The 19,947-nt window shown below is 39.5% G+C and overlaps 1 protein-coding gene across 2 annotated transcripts in view; it reads left to right on the top strand.

The window, feature by feature from the left end:
• The first annotated feature begins 34 nt into the window (after nt 1-34).
• The window catches only part of arhgap23a (Rho GTPase activating protein 23a), a 121,744-nt gene continuing 101,831 nt past the window's right edge, over nt 35-19,947 (top strand). The window contains exons 1-2 of one of the 2 annotated variants that reach the window (XM_036589322.1): nt 35-282; nt 371-430. In XM_036589322.1, coding sequence (XP_036445215.1) covers nt 422-430 — 9 coding nt within the window. In that variant the 5' untranslated portion in view covers nt 35-282; nt 371-421. Of the gene's footprint in view, nt 283-370; nt 431-17,259; nt 17,576-19,947 lie in introns of those variants that run through there. The other variant, XM_036589320.1, reaches the window with a different exon arrangement.

Here is a 19,947-nt window from a genome sequence, read left to right as displayed (position 1 = left end):
AGGGAAGTGGAATGAGTGAGAGAAAAAAGGGATGGGTGAGGGAACGAGGGAGGGAGAGGGAGAGGGAAGGCAAGGCAAAGCGAGTGAATTGTGAAAGAGAGAGTCTGCTGTGTGAGGAGCAGAGGGGAAGAGAAGGAGATCATAACATAAACATAAACATACAAACCTTCTAGCAGATACCACTAATACCGGGAGCCAGGAGAAGAATGAAGACGGAGGATGAAGGGAGGGACTGAATGGGGTGCTGCCTGACAGGGTGAAAGAGAAAATGCCTCTTTGAAGGTACGCAGCTTCATGCACCTCCAAAGCCTAGCCTGTGTGAGGAGTTTTGTGGATTTCCCTGGATATTTTCCCTGTGGATTTTTCCCAGGAAGAACGGGCCATGAGCAGGACCCGGAGACAGGAGGAGGATCGCTGAAGCATGGAGCAGGTGAGGGCAAACCTTCGTGCATGCGGTGCGTGGACCTTCATTCATTTCCACTGAAGCAGGTGTGGGACAGCTTGAATATTTCACAAACCAATCAGCACATTTCTTGTCTGCTGCTGCCAGCAGTGCTGCAGGCTAAATCAAACAACACAGCAGGACTCTTCCTCAGCAAGGCTGATACTTCTTACTGTGGATGTAGATGTGTTGGTCACAACCGACCACATGCTGCAAGCTTGTTTAGGTGATTTATAGCATGTGTCTACCCCGATTCTGCTGTGGTGATGATGTCATACCAAAGAAAAGTCAGACAGTGGGGGGATGGTGAGGGATACTGAGAGAGACTTGCTGTTCTTTGAAGATCACATGTTTGAACACTTTCTGAAGGTTTTCAGTATCATAGACGGGCGGTGCGTGGCACATTGTATGAACAATTTATGTTCAGCCCAACTATGAGTAGCTGAATGGTCAGGTGATGCCACACACTCTATACCGCAGAATGCCTGGGCTTGTAATTGTGAACATGGCTACTACATGTTTATATAGTAGTATTTTGTTAGCCGACTTTACCAAGACACATTGGCTTTGTCCTCCACCAGGCTGCCACAATATCTGTCATTAGCTGCATCACTTGCATAGCAATGAGTGCCACAGTGTTCTGTTCAGGTCTGGAGCCACTTAGAGAACTCAAATCCAAGAAAAAGCTGTGTCAGAGGTGCATCCCCAGTTGACATTGTATCCACTTTGTACTTTGGAGCATAGAAGGGTGTTTCAATGCATCTCCGATAACTATGAATCAGCTCGGGTGTGAAAGGAACTTGAAGTATTTGATTAACAGTACTGTGTGGAAGTCTGAGACCATCCTTCATGTATTTAATGTCCAGTCAAAACAGCCATTGTCATTCATTTTTCAGGAGCTATTCTTAAGGAAATTATATATAAGATAATCCACAGAATTTCCAAACCTGGTGGTCCAAAACATATTAAAAGCCACAGAGAAAACATGTCTTCTAACAGCTATGCAAGACCTGGTAGACCACCAAAACTATCCCCATCAGATAGTATTCAACAGATAGTATTCAGCTTTCAACTTTGAGGAGAAAATCAAGCTCCACTGTTGCTTCAGATCCGAAAAAAATCAGTTTCTGTATATATATATATTTGGCCTGTTTAAAATATATATATATATATATATATATATATATATATATATTTTTTTTTTTTTAATCACAAGGAAGCTGCTGATGTTCTCAAAACAGTGGGCTGACCGCCCCAGAGTCCAGACTTCAACATCATTATATGTGTTTATGTGTATGTGTCATGAGAAGCAGTAAATGCAACCAACTTCTGAGACTGAGCTTTGGAGATGTGGAAAAATATCCCTGCAGATTTCTTTGAAATATATATTTTCTACTCAAATAAATAAGGGATGGTCTCTGACTTTTGCACAGTACTGCACTTCTCAAATAAACAAACAATTCCAAAAGTGCCTTAGTGGAGAGTGGTTTTACCAATTTTACCCCATATGTAATCAATTATCCATGTTTGGTGTCCGTAGCTAGTAATACATAATACGAGTTGAAACCCTGTCAATTGTGCAAATTTAGTCATGGAGTTTGCACAATAATTAGTGGTCAAACACATCTGTTGACCACAGCTCCAGTGCAAAACTAGTGAAGCAAACTTGTCTACTACATTTAGGCTAAAATGGTGTTTCTTAATCCCACTCATGGCGACACACAGCAGTATATGGTTTGTAGTGTTTCTTGACTCCTGACACACCTGATCTTGGGCGACAACTGATTACCAAGCCTTTCATTAGCTGTTGGGCTGAGGAACAGTTGAAACTGTGCATTGCCGTGGGTGGCCTGGAACACGATTAAGAAACACAGTTGTGTCAGTTTGATTTTTCATCAGACTATACCTTGGTGTCTACTGAAACAGCCCTGGGAGTCATAAGGAGTCTGAACTGATATCCTCCACAAGCTGTTCTAAGAAGAGGTGGCAGCATCTAATAATGCAGAATATTTCAGGTGAAGTTAGTCTGAGATTCTCAGAACGAGCCACTGCTTACCTGAGACTGAACGCACCTCATTAAATCCTCGCGTCCAAAACTCCCACCTTTCCAAGTGTAACCAAGCGGCCCTGCATCGCTACCTTCAAGTTCCTGCATGTCTCTCTGCAGCATGATCCTTCAGAAATAAGCCGTAATAGCTCTAAACTTTGGAAATAGTGCATAGGCACTATGGAAAAAATACAACACCATGACATTTTTATGATATGTAATATGTATCACAAGGTTTTTTTCTTAAGTTGGACCAGAGAGTAGCACCAGAAATGTGGTACAGCGTTGATGTCCAATGAGCTACTTGTTTCTATGAAGTCTTTTGCAGTTGTTTTGTGTTCTAGACGTATTGAAGAAGATACACTGTATGACAAAAAGTTTGCTTGTCCAACATTTCTTCTGAAATTTATTAGGAGTTTGTCCCTCCTTGCTGTAGTAACAGCCTCTACTCTTTCTAGAAGGCTTTACACTACATACATTGCTGTGAGGATTTGATTGCATTCAGCCAGAAGAGCACTGAGTGCTGGATGGTTTTCCATTCTCTCCAACTCATCTCAAACATATTTGATGGTTCTCCATTGCTCCAGAAAACACTGCTCCATTGCTCCACAGTCCAATGCTGGGGGCTTTATACCCCTCGAGACAATGATTAGCATTGGGAATGGTGACCTCAGGTGCCGCTGCTCCAGAACGTCCCAGTCTACCAGTCAGTGCTTTTCTATGGAGATTACACAAGCTGTGTGTGCGCAGTTGAATGCCTGTGTCAGCGATGGGTGCAGCTTAAAGTGGCTGAATTCAGTAGTTAGAGGGGGTGGACATCTGGACATTTAGTGTACTGACAGTGTCCTCTGAAAAGCATATTGTTATGTTATTTATCCTGATAACAATAATATCTCATCATATTGCAAGCCACCATGACAGTGTAGATCTCTATGAATGCTTTCTCTTCTCTTCTCTTCTCTTCTCTTCTCTTCTCTTGTCACATTTTTTGCCCCTCCTTGTCTTCATTATTCCATCTGTCATACCACTGCTGTGAAAGTCTTTTCCTTTTTATTTGTTGCCTCCTGTTTTGTCTTGTTCTCTCTCTCTTTCTCTCGCTCTCTCTCTCTCTCTCTCTCTCTCTCTTTTAGCAGGTGGCTGAGGTCACACAGTTTTTTTTTCTGCTCCACTCCTTTGGTGCTAAATTATTCATGAAGCCTCTCACAGGGGACCGTCCCGTCCGTGGCTTCTGTGTTAGGGTGACGTTACCTTCCAGCAGTAATACTGATAACATTATCACCATTGAGAGAGAGTGTGATTCTCTGTGTTCGTGTGTGTGTGTTTGTATGTGTGTGGGTACAGGTTTTTATACATTTTCAGGACTACAATTGTCCTGACTTTATAGGAAAATCGGAGAAGAACAGGGCTAGAGCACAGGACCAACAAAAAATGTTCATGTTTCTTTTCTAAACTGAGAGAGCAAAACCCTTTCATTTTGGTTTCTAAAGTTAAGATTAATTTTTTGTTTAGGGTTAGGCTTAGAAAATTATTATTATTGTGAAATAATAATAATAATAGTGAAATAAAATCCATAATATACTATATGGACAAAAATATTGGGATCTTTATCATTGAATTCAGGCGTTCCATTCGGTCCCATTGCCACAGGTATATAATATATAATATATAATACATGCTGGACAGTAGTTTTACATACATTCTTACTTACATACATATATAAAGGACACATTATTACATGCAGATACTTGCATATATAAAACATATAAGACATATTATTATCACATGGAGGTACTTATATAAATATAATACACATGGGACGTATGTACGGCCCCCTATCCTAACATTGTATAAAACCAAACCTGTGTGTGTTGTGTGTGTGTGTGTAGTGTGCGAGACCTCGCCTTGAAATTTTAAATTAGCATCTATCTTTAAGGCTTATTAAAGTAGCTTTTGAAAATGTAGGTCATTCAGGGTGAAAGTGTGTGTGTGTGTGTGCGTGTGTGTGTGTGTGTGTGTGTGTGTGTGCACGCTGGGCTTTATAGCCATGGCCGTAGGCAGCAAGCGACTTTTCACCTACTACCTCTGGCCATTCATAATAAATGGGGTCATCCCTCAGTCATAGTGTATTTACATAGTATTAACATAATCTGCATGAATAATTAATGCCCATACAGTCAAACTCACTGTAGTGAACTGGAAAGGCTTTAGTAGTTTTGGAATACATACATAAAAATAAATAAACCCCAAATCACTTGAAGTTCAATCCCAAAAATTCTGATGCAATAATTTAATTTCATAATGCAGATTTTCTCTTAAGGGATATGGTTTTCTGTTTTTGTAATAGCAGTCACTGTGACGAGCTTTTATCTTCTGTGTCTGTGTGTCTACTTTTGTACATTTTTAGGACTTTTTTTATAAAAGCTGCATTTTAAAAAGTCAAAAAGTCACTGAGAGTAAGGTTAGGATTAGGTTTAGGATTAGGCTAAGAAAATTCATATTACAGATAGATGCTTACATATCAATACTGTCCATATGTAAAAAACCTGACTTTTTCCCCATTCTTTCCTTTTTTCTTTTTCTACATCATTTAAACCAAACTGCTGCCCATTACTTTCTGTGAATAGTTCTTGATGACCACTAAATATATAAAAATTACTTGGAATAAACCTCTTTATATTAACTTACCTTAAAAATTATGAACATTTTTGCCTTCTCCTGACAACTTACTGAGCTATTTTTTTGTTTGAACGCCAATGATATATAATACTCATGGGACAAATGCAGTGCATGAGCCCACATCTTGACATTGTATCAAACAAACCTGTTTCTCTCACTATGTGTGTGTGTGTGTGTGTGTCTGTGAGTGTGTGTGTGTGTGTGTGTATGTGGTGTGTGGTAGTGTCAAAAGTACTGGTTTATTACAGTATATGCAAATACTGCTGTATGCTGTATGACGTACCAAACCTGTATACTGACACACATGCACACATACATGTGTGTGCACACACACACACACACACACACCCACGTACGTTACAGAGCCAAGGTATGGGGTCGCAACATATATACAGTTATATGTCAAAGTTTCTGTGTCCCTGGGCAAATTACATTTGTTGTTGATTTTCTAAGGTCATATGTGCGCACACACACACAAACACACACACACACACACACACACACACACACACACACACACACACACACAAACACACATCTATATGCATTCAGTTTTTGACATAATTTGAAAATACCTATTGCCCTTTACATTGTGTGTAGATTTCATGACGAATGAGCCAGAAAAAAACAGCCCAAAGTGACTTGGAAAAAAAGTCTGGTTCCATTGATTTACATACAAAAGTAAAGTAGGTTTTTTCCTTCTCCTGTGAAGTTATTATTTTGGAGATACAAGGTTTTGTTCTGACAACAGTGCTATATATATATATATATATATATATATATATATATATATATATATATATATATATACACTTTACTTTTCATGTAAGTCAATGGAACCAGACTTTTTAACAAGTCATTCTGGGTCTTTTTTTTTCCTTTTTGATCCATTCATCATAAAACTTAAATACAATGTCAAGTGCAACAGAGATATTCAAATTATGCCAAAAACGGAATAATGTGTGTGTGCACAGGTGTATGTGTGTGTGTTGGGGGGGCAAACCTGTACTCGAGGAAGCCCAGTGTTATTTGTAGTTATTGTCCAGTAATTTTATACTTTATCAGATTAACTCAAGTGTGCTGCTGATAAATTTAACAAATCGATGTGACGGCTATGGGTGTCCAGGAAAAATTCTAATGATATATAGTGTTTTTACAAGCAAAAAACACAGCTCTGGGATAAATGGCTATAAATAATGTGCTTAGGTGCCAAAGTTCTTGCACAGTACTTTATATATTGGGTGGTAAGGAGGCAGTGGCTCAGTTGTGTGGGAGGAACAGGAAGAGGATAGTTATGTTAAACATCTGTGTGTGCAGATACACGGCCAGGCCAGAAGTGAAGGACGAAGGCCTCATCTGTCCTCTGTTTACGCATTTGTGTCGTTTGGACAGCAGTGTGCCCGTGGGCAATCGCCAGAGCTGTCAGACAGGCAAAAGCTCCACAGATTGAAGCAGGAGCAGATCAATACTCATTTCAGACACAACAATACACAATAGTGTTTGAACAGTGTCTCTATGCATGTCTGTCAATCGTAAGTCTGCTTCACAATGCTGAAGGTGAAGGTTGAGGGTTGAAGGGTCATATTTTTCTGTCAGTGTTCTGTAGTGTACAAGCTGGAAAGACGAATAAGAAAGCCTCTTGTGAGTAAATCGTCCTCTGAAGGGAACTGAGATATGGCATTTTCTGCAAACTGTAGTGCACAAGTCCTATTTATTTGCTGAATTTAACATATTAGAAAAAAATAGAACATAAACATAAAATGTGCCATAATTTTTGCATTGACATAATTTTTAATTCATGTTTAATTCAGCAAATAAACAGTAATTGTGCATTAAAATGTGCAGAATGTGTTCTCTGTAGAGGACGTGTTAACTTATTTTCACTTAAAAGATCAACAGAACATCAACTCCTTAAAATCCCAGATTTATTACACACTAAGGCTTATTCCCTAGTAACTACAGAGACTTCAGTGCAAACTGGCTGAGCTATTCTTAGGTTATAGAAGTGTGTAATAACACTTTAGGCCTGCTGATGGGTCCTGTCCATTTAAGGGGCGAGCCAAGGATGCCCAAACTTTTGCACATGACCATATAATCACTTGCTGCTAAAACTTATCAATGAATTTCCTAGGTGTGAAGCTGTTAATAAGGCAAACAGTGATAAATGCATAATTAAGAGACAGTTTCTACATTGCTTTGAAACTTATGTTCTAAAATACCTGAAACTGAGTTACATTATAAAGTATTGTCAATTTTGAAAAGTAAGTCTGGTGTTCAGCATGTGTACTCAAATTTTTTATTAGCGTCTTAGACGGTATTAATAGTGGCAGACTTGATTAGTGTTTATGCACCATATTGTCGAGAAATTGGCACTCAGTAACGGAACACGCTTCTTGCAAGACAAAATCTATTACGTCTGCAGTTTGTGTGACAGCGTATGCGCATGTATATGCGTCTGAGTGTATGTCTGAAGGTCGTCTCATTGATCAGATGTGAGTGGGGTCAGTAACAGTAGTTGCAGTAAGAAGTGCAAGCTGGCCCTGCTGAAAACAGAGTTCAACTTCTTTCTCAGGCATTTCATTAAGTAAATCTACCTTCTGTGTACACTCTTTATCCATTTTATCAGCTCCACTTACCATAAATGTGCACTTTGTAGTTCTACAATTACAGACTGTAATCCATCTGTTTCTCTGCATACTTTCTTAGCCACCTTTTACCCTGTTCTTCAGTGGTCTAGACCCAGTCCAGCAGTGATACCGAGCCATTCTGAGATGCTTTGACCCAATTGTCTGGCCATAACAATTTGGCGCTTGTCAAAGTTGCTCAGGTCTTCATCCAACACGACAACAAAGAGAACCAAATATTCACTTTCTCTCAGACCTTGACATGCACTGTTTAAATGAGTTTGGCTCATCAGTGCACATATATATGTAAATAGAAAGAGAGAAGGAGAGATATTTTAAATTAGCCAATAGCCTGCTTAGCTTCTCAAATGCTGCTAACTCACAAGTGACGTTTTTCTTCTCCCTGACTTGTGAAGCGTGTTGTCATAAAAGTGGTTACATGCAAAATGCCTCTTTGGAGCCCAATAAAAAAGACTTACGAACTACGCCACTGTTTAGGAGTCTTGCCCAAGGACTGGTAGTGGTGTTACCCTTTTAAAATATTTTTTCACAGTAGCCATAAACTGCAAGTTTCACCTGTTTTGGAAGTACCTCATTTGTGTTATGTAATTGTTTCTTCAACAACATTGATGGAACATGCCTTACGTTTGTATGATTGACCAAACTGGAAGCAAACTGGATTTTCATCTTTTTAGGTGAGCAGGTCAACATTCATAAAAGTGTTTTTACTGTGCCAGTTGTACATGCTTTTTTTCCCTATTTAATCTCATCCTTCCTCTTTCACCCCTTAATGCTTGATAGCATCTCAACACAACAGAGTTATTGGGGAAAACACATTTTATTTGATAATATTAACCCCATAAAATCTCAGGCTTATTACGTACTAAGGCTTATTATTTAGTGACTACAGGCACTTCAGTGCAAACTTGTTGAGCTAATCTTAGGTTATAAAATTGTGTAATACAACTTTGGGCACATTGAAATACTAATTCTAGAATGTTTCACTTATATATAACTTGTGAGGATGTTATATACAGTCATTTGCAAAGGTTTGGGCAACCCTGATCAAATTATGAGAACACACTTCTGTACAGTTTAATGCATAATTTATTGTTTATTTTCTGAATTGAACATATTGGATAAAAAAGAAAACATAAAATATGGCCTGTGCAAATGCAGTGGCACATTTTACATGTTATGTTTAATTATTTTCAAAACACTGAACAAATAAACAGAAATTGTGCACTAAAATTAGCAGAACAATTCTATATTTAAGTGTGCTCCCTGTAGAGGATGTGACTTAGACAATCGATAAAACATTAAATTTGACCAGAGGTTTTCAAACTTCTGCATATGACTGCATTAATAATATATAGACATAAAGTTAAAAAAATCAGACATGTGTCTCTGACGTGATTTGTCTCTAACTGAAACAGATCTGTCCTCTCTCTGCAGTCACTCTGAATCTGTCCGGATTGTCTTTCATTAGATTCGGTTGCACAGATCTGCTTCTGAGCCATTTTTAATGCACTCCTGCGTCCAAAAGAGGACATGAGCCCTTGTGTACAACTGTATCACATCTCTGGGCATTTGGTCCGTCGTGCTTTTGGTGCTCTACAATGGCAGGATGCGCTGACACCGCATCAGAGTTTTAGGACTGTATTTAAACAGGGGTGGGTTCAGAGGTGTAGCCAAGGGGTGGGCAGCGGTGGCCTGTGCCATCCTGCAAGGAAGCATGGCCACGCTTCGCAATAAAATCTCTGGGTCTTACCAGGCAACCCCATTCTAAAAGATCTATCTATACCATGGATTTAGTGATTCTGGGGTTCTAGGCAAAAGACAGGAATGGGACCCCTAGGGCTTTAATTAGTTAAGGCTCTGGGCCACCAAGTTTCACAACTAATCGATATCACTGATGTTTCTTACTGTAAATTGAATGTTACTTCAATATGAAAAAAATCATAAGCTTTGGGAACTATTTTACATTATAACGTCCTGCGTGTACATTATTAAAATACCAAAAATGAAGAGAACACTCAGGCGTCATACAGTGCATTTGCTAACATTTTGTGTAATAGCTTTCTGTGAGGGAGCTTTTAAGAAGCATTGAACACTTCAGACGTCTGGTTCCTGTCACCACCACTGTGAACAATTCTGACTTTTCTCTAAAACAGAGCCATTGAAATGAAACCACTCTGAATGACTTTGTTTACATGTTAAACATTTAATTATGTGACATTTTGTCAAATTGGTAGATTCTCCTTTAAAAAGAAAGAATACAAAACAAATCTAATTTTACAATAATATTCTAAATGATTGTGATTGGTTGTACGTATATCACAAATGAATCAGAAATTAGCACAAGAGCTTTGTTGCTTTCATTTGTAGCACTTTTGACCTGGACCCAGAGACACACTCTTTTACTTTGTCCTGGCTACTAAAGCAGAGGAGAGCACTTTCAATATGTGTGTGTGTGAAAAAGGATTTTACATTTGTTATCTCACATTTGTTCTTCCTCTTCCCTTTTTCAGGTTTTTTTTTTATATTTCTGCTGTCCAGCACTTTTCTGTCTTACTTGCATTTCACTCATTTCTCTCTCTCTGTACTCCCTCTTCTGGACGTTAGTGGTACTGCAGCTCATAAAATTGCTTGTTGTTGGGATTAGGTGGGATTGCAGATTATATTTGTAGGGGGAAATTGCCCAACGGTTTAACTGTCAGACAGATGGCTGGGGGTTTGTTTATGGGGTTGCTTTAGTGAAACAGATGCTTCTTTACTTATTGTATCATCACACACTGTTAGCTTCCACACCAATGTAATTCAAACTCCAGCAACAGCAGAGTTAAACTGTATAAATGTTAATAAGTGTCATCAAAATAGTACAGATACATAATTAGTTCAGAACATCATGGATTTCTCTAGATTATGTATAGTGCTGTTGAATCTATAGGCTGGTATGCACAGGACACATGTGCATCGCATTTTGGCCTGTAATGTCTTTAACAGCCTGCTGCTGGTGCCTTCTCTATTCTGATTGGTGCATTGAGCCAAAGGAAATGAGGTTATAGGCTGGCATTTCCTGATAGATGTCTGCATGTTGAACTCCCCAGGGACGAAAATGTGGTTTGAAGCTACATGCGCTGTGTTAACCAAGCCAGTTACTAATTGTAGGGCATAGTAGTATTATTGCTAATGATATAATCAGGAACCGCAGCCCTTTTTGTGCTTTTCTGGCCTTGCTAAATAAAACACACTTCATTTGTTTATTTCCCGTTAAAGCAGTCCAAGTTATTAATTTTTAATTGTCACTGCTTTGTGACAATGCCTGTTGTAAAAAGCGCTGCATAAATAAACTTTGTCTTGACCAACTGTTAACATTATAATACATATTATTACAGGTTCCATATTTCGGGAGACTTTCAGCTCAGCCTTAGAAGTTGGTTGCATATTTTTAAGCAATCGCAAACTCATTCAGCGATGCTGAACTCTGGACTCTGGGGTGGTCAGTCCATTGTTCTGAGACAACCAGCAGTTGTTTGATTTACAAAAGTTTCCTTTACTTAGTGAGGGCTTCATGAAAGCTACACATTCTTTCAGACCCATAGCTTTGAGTTGTCTTCACATAGTGGAAGAGTGGAGGTTGATTTTCTCCTCTTTCACAAAGAAAGCTTTTTCTGTTTGTCTGATGGGGACAGTTTTGTTGGTCTTGCATGGTTGTTAGGAGTCCCATTTTCTCTGTAGCTTTTAATCATTTTGACTTTGACTTTCTCTTTCCCTACAAATGGATTATCCTATATTTAATGCCCTCATATAAGGTGGTCCTTTGCACAGCACTATATATTGCAATGCGCTCTTTTCCAATACTGTAGCTTATGTAATGTAAGTGTGAGCAGCTGGGTATCGCCCTCTTTTCTCTCAGCATTAAAAGGAAGTGATGTAAAGAGTAAGGAAGTGGCAGTATGTGTAGTATGGCCCACTATAGGTGATTGAAGAGGAAAAAGGAAGTAACCCCACAGCAGGAACAGTGAACCATAGTCTGGGATCAAACACAACCTATGACTCCTCATTGGCACTGTAATACATAGAGGAACTGGTAGTCCACTGCATGCATGCCCAGGTAAAGCCATGGCCTAATCCTCACTTGTTGGCTGGGAATAAATAATGCAAAAACTGAGATCTTAACAGGAGAAAGCATCCTAAATGTAGTTGAGACATCTAATATTTCTATTTGTTGTAAGGCTATTATAAGATTTATAACCAAATTCTAGCCACTTGTTATAAGTAACTACCTAGTGAAAAAAATCTTGTTCCATTGGCAGAATATTTTGCTTGTTTGCCTGAATGTTTTAGAAGCAATACTATAAGACTTGGTGTCCATTTTATTGATCTGCTGTAAATGCTATTCCATCCAATAGTAAGGGATATCAAATCAAACAAAGAAGCTGCTGTTGTTCTCAGAACAATGGACTGACCACCCCAGAGTCGGGACCTCAGTATCACTGAATAGGTTTGGATTATTTGGATTGTGAAAAGCAGAAAATGCAACCAACTTCTAACACTGAACGTATAAAATATCCTGCAGATTTCTTTGCAAAACAGAAAGTAAGTATCCCAAAAAGAATGTAACCTGTAATAAAAAGCAAAGAGTGGACACAGTAAATACTGAAAAATCTGATATTATGTTTAGTTGTTGAGGTTTCTGAGTAATTGTCTGTTAAATATTTGCTTTTTGCTTTTTTCCTGACACTAAAAAAATGAATAACTTGTACTTAATAACCATTTTCAAAGTAAGTTAAACAAATGAAAGGGCCTCTGACCTCTGCCTAGTACCGTTTGATATATCCCAGGTCTGCATGAAGTGAAATTTTGGGTGACCTTATTGAACATTTGATGCTATTAACATAGTACTGATGTGATGGTGCAGTTTGCTGTGGAGTTCACAGTACACATTGTGAGTATGAAGATGAGTTGTAGGGACATAAATCTCTGACCTTGAAAGAATTCGATTAGCATGTTTGTTTAAAAAGCGATTCATAAAATTTTAGATTTCACTATGATTTCATTTGATTATTTTTGGAAGATTCATTATTATTTAAAACAAATACACTGAATACAAATGTGACTGGAGGAACTATTTGCACACTAACTGAATACAGACAATATAAACATTAGCAAAGATTTTTTTTGAGGGGGGGTTAATTTTTTGAAAACAATTGTGGCCAAAACTGATGCAGTTGAATCAGCACTTTGGATCATGATGCACTGATGCATTTCCACAAGCCTGTAGAGTAGTGAGAGTCGTGAAGTGCAGGAGAGAATGAGGTGACAGAAGGACTGAAAAGGAAGATGAGGCTGTGTTCATCGTGCAGAATGGGGTAGAATGTAGACCACAGAATGTGACCAATTAGAGCACTGGCACTGCTAATGAACGAGTGGGAAGGCAGTGTCTCTGCCGTTTTCTCTGTGCTCCCCCACCCGGCCCCTCGTACAGCGTGTAGTGCAAGAAGTGGTTACTAGGTCAATTTGATTTGGACCGTTGCTTGGAGATGGTGAATGGATGAGGACTGCTGCAGGGCCAGATCTCTCTCTCTCTCTCTCTCTCTCTCTAATGCTGTCTTACATACTGACACCTACTGACATGTATTTCAGGGTGGACAAAGTACAATACTTCAGTACTTGAGTAAAAATAGATGTACTATTGGTAAAGGACTGCTTGAGTAAAAGTAGTGTACTTTAGTATCAAACGTAAAACTGTTTTGAAAACATTCTTGATTTTTTAATGTAAGTGAAGGTAGATTTTATTCTAAGCAATTTTGGAGCTTTTATGGAAATGACAGGAAATGGGGCCACCTGGATGCACGTTTTTAAATGAGTTAAGGTTCTGGACGCCCACATTTTGCAACCATCTACAGTGCAAAAAATTACTCTTGATAAGTGAAATTGTCTCAAATCTGTTCAATGTATCTACTATTTCTCAGTTTGAGACTGTTGTAAGGTTATTTAAAGGGCCCATGTCCTTCATTATTCTTGTATTTTAATTTTTCCCCTCTGAAATCTGCTCTAATTGGCTGAAAATAGCAGTCTGGGCTGTAACACTCCTTATAACTTTGACGTGAATGGGTGGGGCTTAGTTACCTAGTTTTCATATACGGACTGTCCAGACTGGGGAGTGAGTGTCAAGTTTTAAAATTTTCATACAAGTGAAAATGATACAACAGTAATCTCTGTTATTTCAAAAAGAAAAGGGAAATTAGGAGGACAACAGAATGAAGGACACAGCACCTCCACACTTTTATTCCCTGTGGGTTCACCCCAACACTACATGTGTAATATGTGTAGGGGGTGAACAGTGTGAAGTCATTGAAGGTGTATTATTTTATATGTTCTTCACAGAAAAAGGCCAGAGAATCTGGGGTTTAAATAATAATAAATGCATCTTTTTTCCTTTTGGTAAATGTTGAAAATGGGTTCCACAGCCCTGAACACCACACAAGGGTTAAATGAATTTATCTCACTATGTTGACAGACAATTTTGCTTGTTTTAAGAAATTAGCTTAAAACAATACAGGGAAATGATTTTTAATGAAATTACTAAAATAATAATATAGCTGACATAATATACACTGTTTATTATATAATAGTATAGTATAGTGTAACATTAACATATACAGTATATCTAATTCCTATTTTATTGGGGCCCTTGGCTCATGGGGTCCCTAGGGGACTGCTTGCCTAGAGCAAAGACCACTCCTGCAGTTATGTTTATGTGTGGAAAAATTAGCATCTTGCTATGGTTTGTATGTAATAAATCACTAAAAAAGAATCCTTTTCTTTAACTGCTTTCCTCTGTTGGTGGGCTGGTATTGCAGTAACAGGGTTAACAGGCCTACTGGATTCAAATTTCCAGTTTAACACTAATCTGCCTTAGTTCACTAGCTCTCATTTACCTGGTTTTGTCCATGCTTGAATCTGCTGGTCTCCTGCCTGTAGTGCTAACAGGGCTTACATCTGCAGTATATAATGGCTGTAACAGTGCTTTAACCTCTCATACCCCTCAGGGAGCTCTCTCTCTCTCTGAGCACTCTCAGGGGTTCTACAGACCCACCTGCCCCTAGACGGGACTTCCAGAGCCTTCACTTCCTCCAATCGCACTGTCTGACATTCAGAATAATACAATTCAGCTCAACATTGCAATCCAGTTAAGCCACATTAGCATGAAATTAATCAGACTAATAGAATTAACAGGATGATAATCATCATTAACATGACTTCTCTCTCTGTAATGTAATACCCCAGAGTAGTCTGGCCTGCTGGGTTCATTTGGTCTCTCTCAGCAAGTAGAAGCAGCATCCAGAGTCTCTGCAACTGCCCCGATCCTACAGACGCTAAGTGAACCAGGCCTGAGTGGACTTCCTACTCTTTGTTTATCTAACCATGCTGTACCTCATACAAATCATTCTGCCAGCTAAAATAACACACCCTTGCTTGTACTGCAATCCGCTGGAACTCTAAAACAAGACAAAGGATTACAATAAATAGTGAGAGTATATTTGCAAAGGCTTTGTCGCCATCATAACACACTGTGGGTTGGTCTCCCATGTAGGATGTAATCCTGAACTAAATCTGTGCCTGGGAACCAGTCTAAAAATGAACAACACTAATAAGGGTGTGTCTATTATTCTTTAATGGCCTCTTGGGATAAAAACATTGTGATTATTATTAAGCTGTCATCCACTGTACATCTATATTATTGCAAATTGTGCAAACATAATGTATTTATAATAAACATATTATAATAGTATTGCATAGTTATATAGTACAGTATCCTATGACTTGTCATAATAGCGGAACCACTGGTGTTACATATAACCACTTTTCAAGGGCTCTTGAAAGGGTCCATCCTGCCTTCCACCCAATGACTGCTGGTATAGGCCGAATGTCGTATATAAACACTGTTAAGCTTTCAAAATATACCATTTACAAAAACGAACACATTTACAAATAATCAACCTATTCGGCCGACAGCAGTTTAGCCCCTTCATGCTGAAGTTATATGGAGTGTTTCAGCTTGAACTGCTTTTTGAATGAGGCGCAATACAGGGCAGCCAATCAGAACAGATGTAATTTACATATATCATTCTTAAAGGCACAGTTACAAAAATCTAATTGTAGTTCTAAAGGTTAAAGATTGGAATGCGGTCAATTTAAAAAAAAAAAAAAATTACAGCCCAAACATCATATGTGGATTTTTTAAAATGTGGAATATATGGGCCCTTTAAATAACCATATACAACAGATTTGCATTTGCATAATAATAATAATAATAATAATAATGTTGTTGTTATGTAATAGAGAATATAATGACTGTATTATAAAACAACACAGCAAATAACAAATAAAAGGACCATGAGGTAGTTATAATTTTCTGTATAGTTATGTAGACATAACAAGTTAATTATCTTGTGATCTCAAGACAACAAAGTTGTTATCTTGAGATAATGAGTTAACTATCTTGTGATCTCAAGATAACGATCCATAATAGCAACAGCTCATGGCCTCTCTGGACTTCTGTAATAATTATAATAGCATTGAGAAGAACTTTTCTGAACCTCAAATAATCATTTAAGTACTAAAATCAGCACTTTAACTAAATCTGAAGTTGCTGTTTACTAAACCTACTGCCTTTCCTGAAGAATCTATGCGAATTCATTTTTAAGAGTGTATAATGAGCATATTATATACACACAGACGTCTGAGACATCTTTTTTATGCAGCACCTGTATGATATATACGTACACAGTTTTAAAAAATATCTAACAGCAGTGCTCAGATGTCTGTGTACACGCATGCACACAAATATTGCTGGAAGAAACTTTCCTCTCTCCTTCTTAAGCTCCCCCTCCAGTCCCACCTTTCTTTTTCCCCACTCTGAAGTTATGTCTTTTCCTCCATCTCTATCTGTTAATTTGACCACAAAGAGCGCTTTGTTTGAACGGGCTTGCAATTGTAGTTCTCAAACATGACCGCCAGGCGGTGCTGTGCGCCCCTGTTACCCGAGCAGCGGTAGTGTTTTGTCTTCTTTTTTCACCCGTATTCCGTCAATCCTCGCGTTAGGATTCGTTAGTAGTTCATTCTAGTCGGCTGAACTACTAACCAACCCCTAAACAATATGCAAATCGACCAAGTACCAATGAGTGTGAAATCCTAGCCAATCCTCGCGCAATATGCAAATCGGTAAACTTCTTGTGAGTGCGAGCTACTAGCCGCGAGAGTATGAACCAATGGCTGTCATTGCTATGATCTACTCGCCAATCGTAGAGCAATATGCAAATTCACGTGGTTGTGATTATGAACTACTAGCCAATCCCAGCGCAATATAAACTACTTCCAGCGCCGCCGGAGGGGCGGGGCTCGTCCGAATACGGGTGGGAAAAAAAACTCCCGCTCGGACGGCTACGGAAAGCCTAGAGACGAAGGGCAGGCGGGCTGCACTCAGTCTCCAGCCCGGTCAGTCCCAGCCGGCGGAGGGAGGGATTTACACCGAGAAGAAAACAGCAAGCTGGATAACGGCACGGTGCATCGGAGCGCGAGGACGTGCAATCGCGAGAAGTTTTCTCCTTCTTCTTTCATTTGCTTTACACACTCCGACGCTTAGTGCAACTTTGTTAGCCACCAGATCGCCCCTTCTCCTTCTTCTCTCACTCGGACCCCCCTCCACCTCTCCGCTGTCCAATGAATGGAGTTGCATTTTGCCTGGTCGGGATCCCTCCGCGCGCAGAGACCGAAGTAAGTGCTCGTGTTTCCTGCTGGGCGTCGAGCGTGTTGTGCTGCTGTGCGGGCTGTACTGAGAGGGAGTCCGCGGCATGATTCCCTAAGAGGATTAAACGGCGTGGCCATACAAACAGTCAGGGGGGAGGAACATGCAGGGCTGTTCGGAGCGTAGAGTGTTTTTCCTGCAGCTTTGTGGGGCTCTTGATGGCACTTCTTGGACTGAGGTGCGTTCACCCTGCTGAAAAACCCATAGCAGCCATCAAGTGTTTCAGGCGGTTTACGATGAAAAACATCACTGCTGCGTTTAGCTCTGTTTACTGGACTGCAGCCTGATTGCTTTGTGTATATGTGTACACGGACGTTTCTAAACATTTGGGGGCCCTAAGCACCCCACGCCCACCTCAGTGATGTTATTTTATACGTAGGCATGAAAATAAATTCAGCTTCATTCATTGTGATCGTGAAGAAGTTTATTAAAAGCTTGTGTAAACACAGAATACAGGGGAAACAGAATCAAACTACATCTTCTGTTTAAGGAAATAAGTGTGGTGTGTCTGCTTCCTTGCTTTGATTTTGTTTGTGATGACGTCATAAGATATTTCTCTGCCAGAATCACAATTAGCATAAAAGAAAAAGTTATATAGGTTACATACTGGTGGGAGCCCCCTGGTAGCACAGGGGCCCTTAAGGCCTCCGCACACCGACAGCACAGCATCACGTAGCAAAGCTCTGTGTCATTTGCAAGTCACAAGTCATCTACTATGGCTCTCTGTAGTCGAGAAATGGCTTTAATTTAGTGTAGTAATGCCAGTGTGCTGATGGGTGAGCTGTGCTGTGCTGAAGAATTGCGTACCTTTGTTAAAAACAACTGCGGGGCCAGACGTGATGAAAATATTGGGGACAACTTGTTAAGCCTTTTCTGAAACCTGCCCCCAGATTCCACCAGTCTGGGCTCTGGAGTATCGATAACAGGAGCAAAACAAGGACAGCACTATCGTTAGCTCTCAGAACTGATTTTCCTTTCCAAGATGTAGTGTTTATTTTTACTGCATGTGATGCATTCTCTGCACAAATGACCCACATCTGCATCTACATGAATTTTGGTGGAACTTTTCAGTCACCCTAACTTACATTACATCTGTGGGCTAACGACAGGCTTGTTGTCAGTCAGGCAGTGTTAGTGAGTGCACGGTCGTCCCCTACTTTGAGTCAGTGATGGGGAGTCGATTCCAAAAGAATCGATTCTTCAACTCCAACACGCCTGTGAGTCGAGGTCGAATCCTGGCCAGTGACTCTGAGAGTCGAAATACTTGGAGTTAGTTCCATGTTTTTCCATTGTAATTGGCTCGAGGGACATTTTTACGGAGTCGTGTGTGAAGCGGGGAAGAGTAGGGTGAGCTTGTTTAATTGCCAGGCTTTAAACAATGCCAACACTGCTCAACAGAGGAAGCTGAACTTAGCTTCTTATTTGCCAGCTTCTTATTCAAATTTTCCATTCCACCTTAAATGGTGCAGCAGTTACATTCTGGTGCCGCCGCACTATTAAGGTAAATGGTGCATAATTTAAGGTGGAACGAAAAAAATCTGAAGCCAGCTTAAATCTCATGGAAAGAAGAACAAGATAACATCCAACTGCTCCGGAATGAAAACTTAATTTCTTTTCCAAGAACTGAAAGAGAATTTGAAAATGTTTTTTTTTTTCAAGGAATTAAGAGCAATGTTTTTCTCAGTACACAATCACATTAGTCAGCTGTAATCATTTGTGAAGCTACCTGATATCACATGGTATAATGGTGAATTTTCATCAGATCACTATAATCTGTACTCTAAAATTGAACAAATGCTTATGATGGTTTAATCTCTGCTAGATCCCTTTATCATCAGCTCTGGCGCTGTCTCAGTTAAAATTAAGTGTAATCCAGAAAATCTGATGTTGTGTATCACTTTGAGCTCCACCTTCACGAGCCATTGGATTGGTTTAGAAATTTCACACTTAGTTTGTTCCCACCAAGTCTGTGTTCCCACCCACATTTAGCCCAAATTTCTCATTGCTGTCCCCAGATGTTCTTGTGACAAGGGCAGGCCCTGAAAAACTAAGGGGCCCTAAGCAACTTTATATACCTCTTATAGCAACAAACGGCCCTCACACAAACTGTAATGATGATATCTGAGGCTGTAATTTCTATTCTTCGCTTCTTTCCATGTTGAGATTGAAGTGGTCTGTGGCTGATGTGCTGGGATAATGAGAACGTGGAACTTTAGTCTTAAGACATCACACATATTGACATACACTGTGTATCCAAAAGTATCCGGACCCACTTTTTTAATTTATGAATTCAGCTGCTTTAAGATTCACCAATTGCTGACACAGGCATCAACTGTGCACA

This window comes from Colossoma macropomum, unplaced genomic scaffold (assembly GCF_904425465.1).
Source record: "Colossoma macropomum unplaced genomic scaffold, Colossoma_macropomum, whole genome shotgun sequence".
Lineage (NCBI taxonomy): Eukaryota > Metazoa > Chordata > Actinopteri > Characiformes > Serrasalmidae > Colossoma > Colossoma macropomum.
Note: the sequence above shows the minus strand (reverse complement) of the source record. Positions and strands in the feature narration are given on the sequence as shown.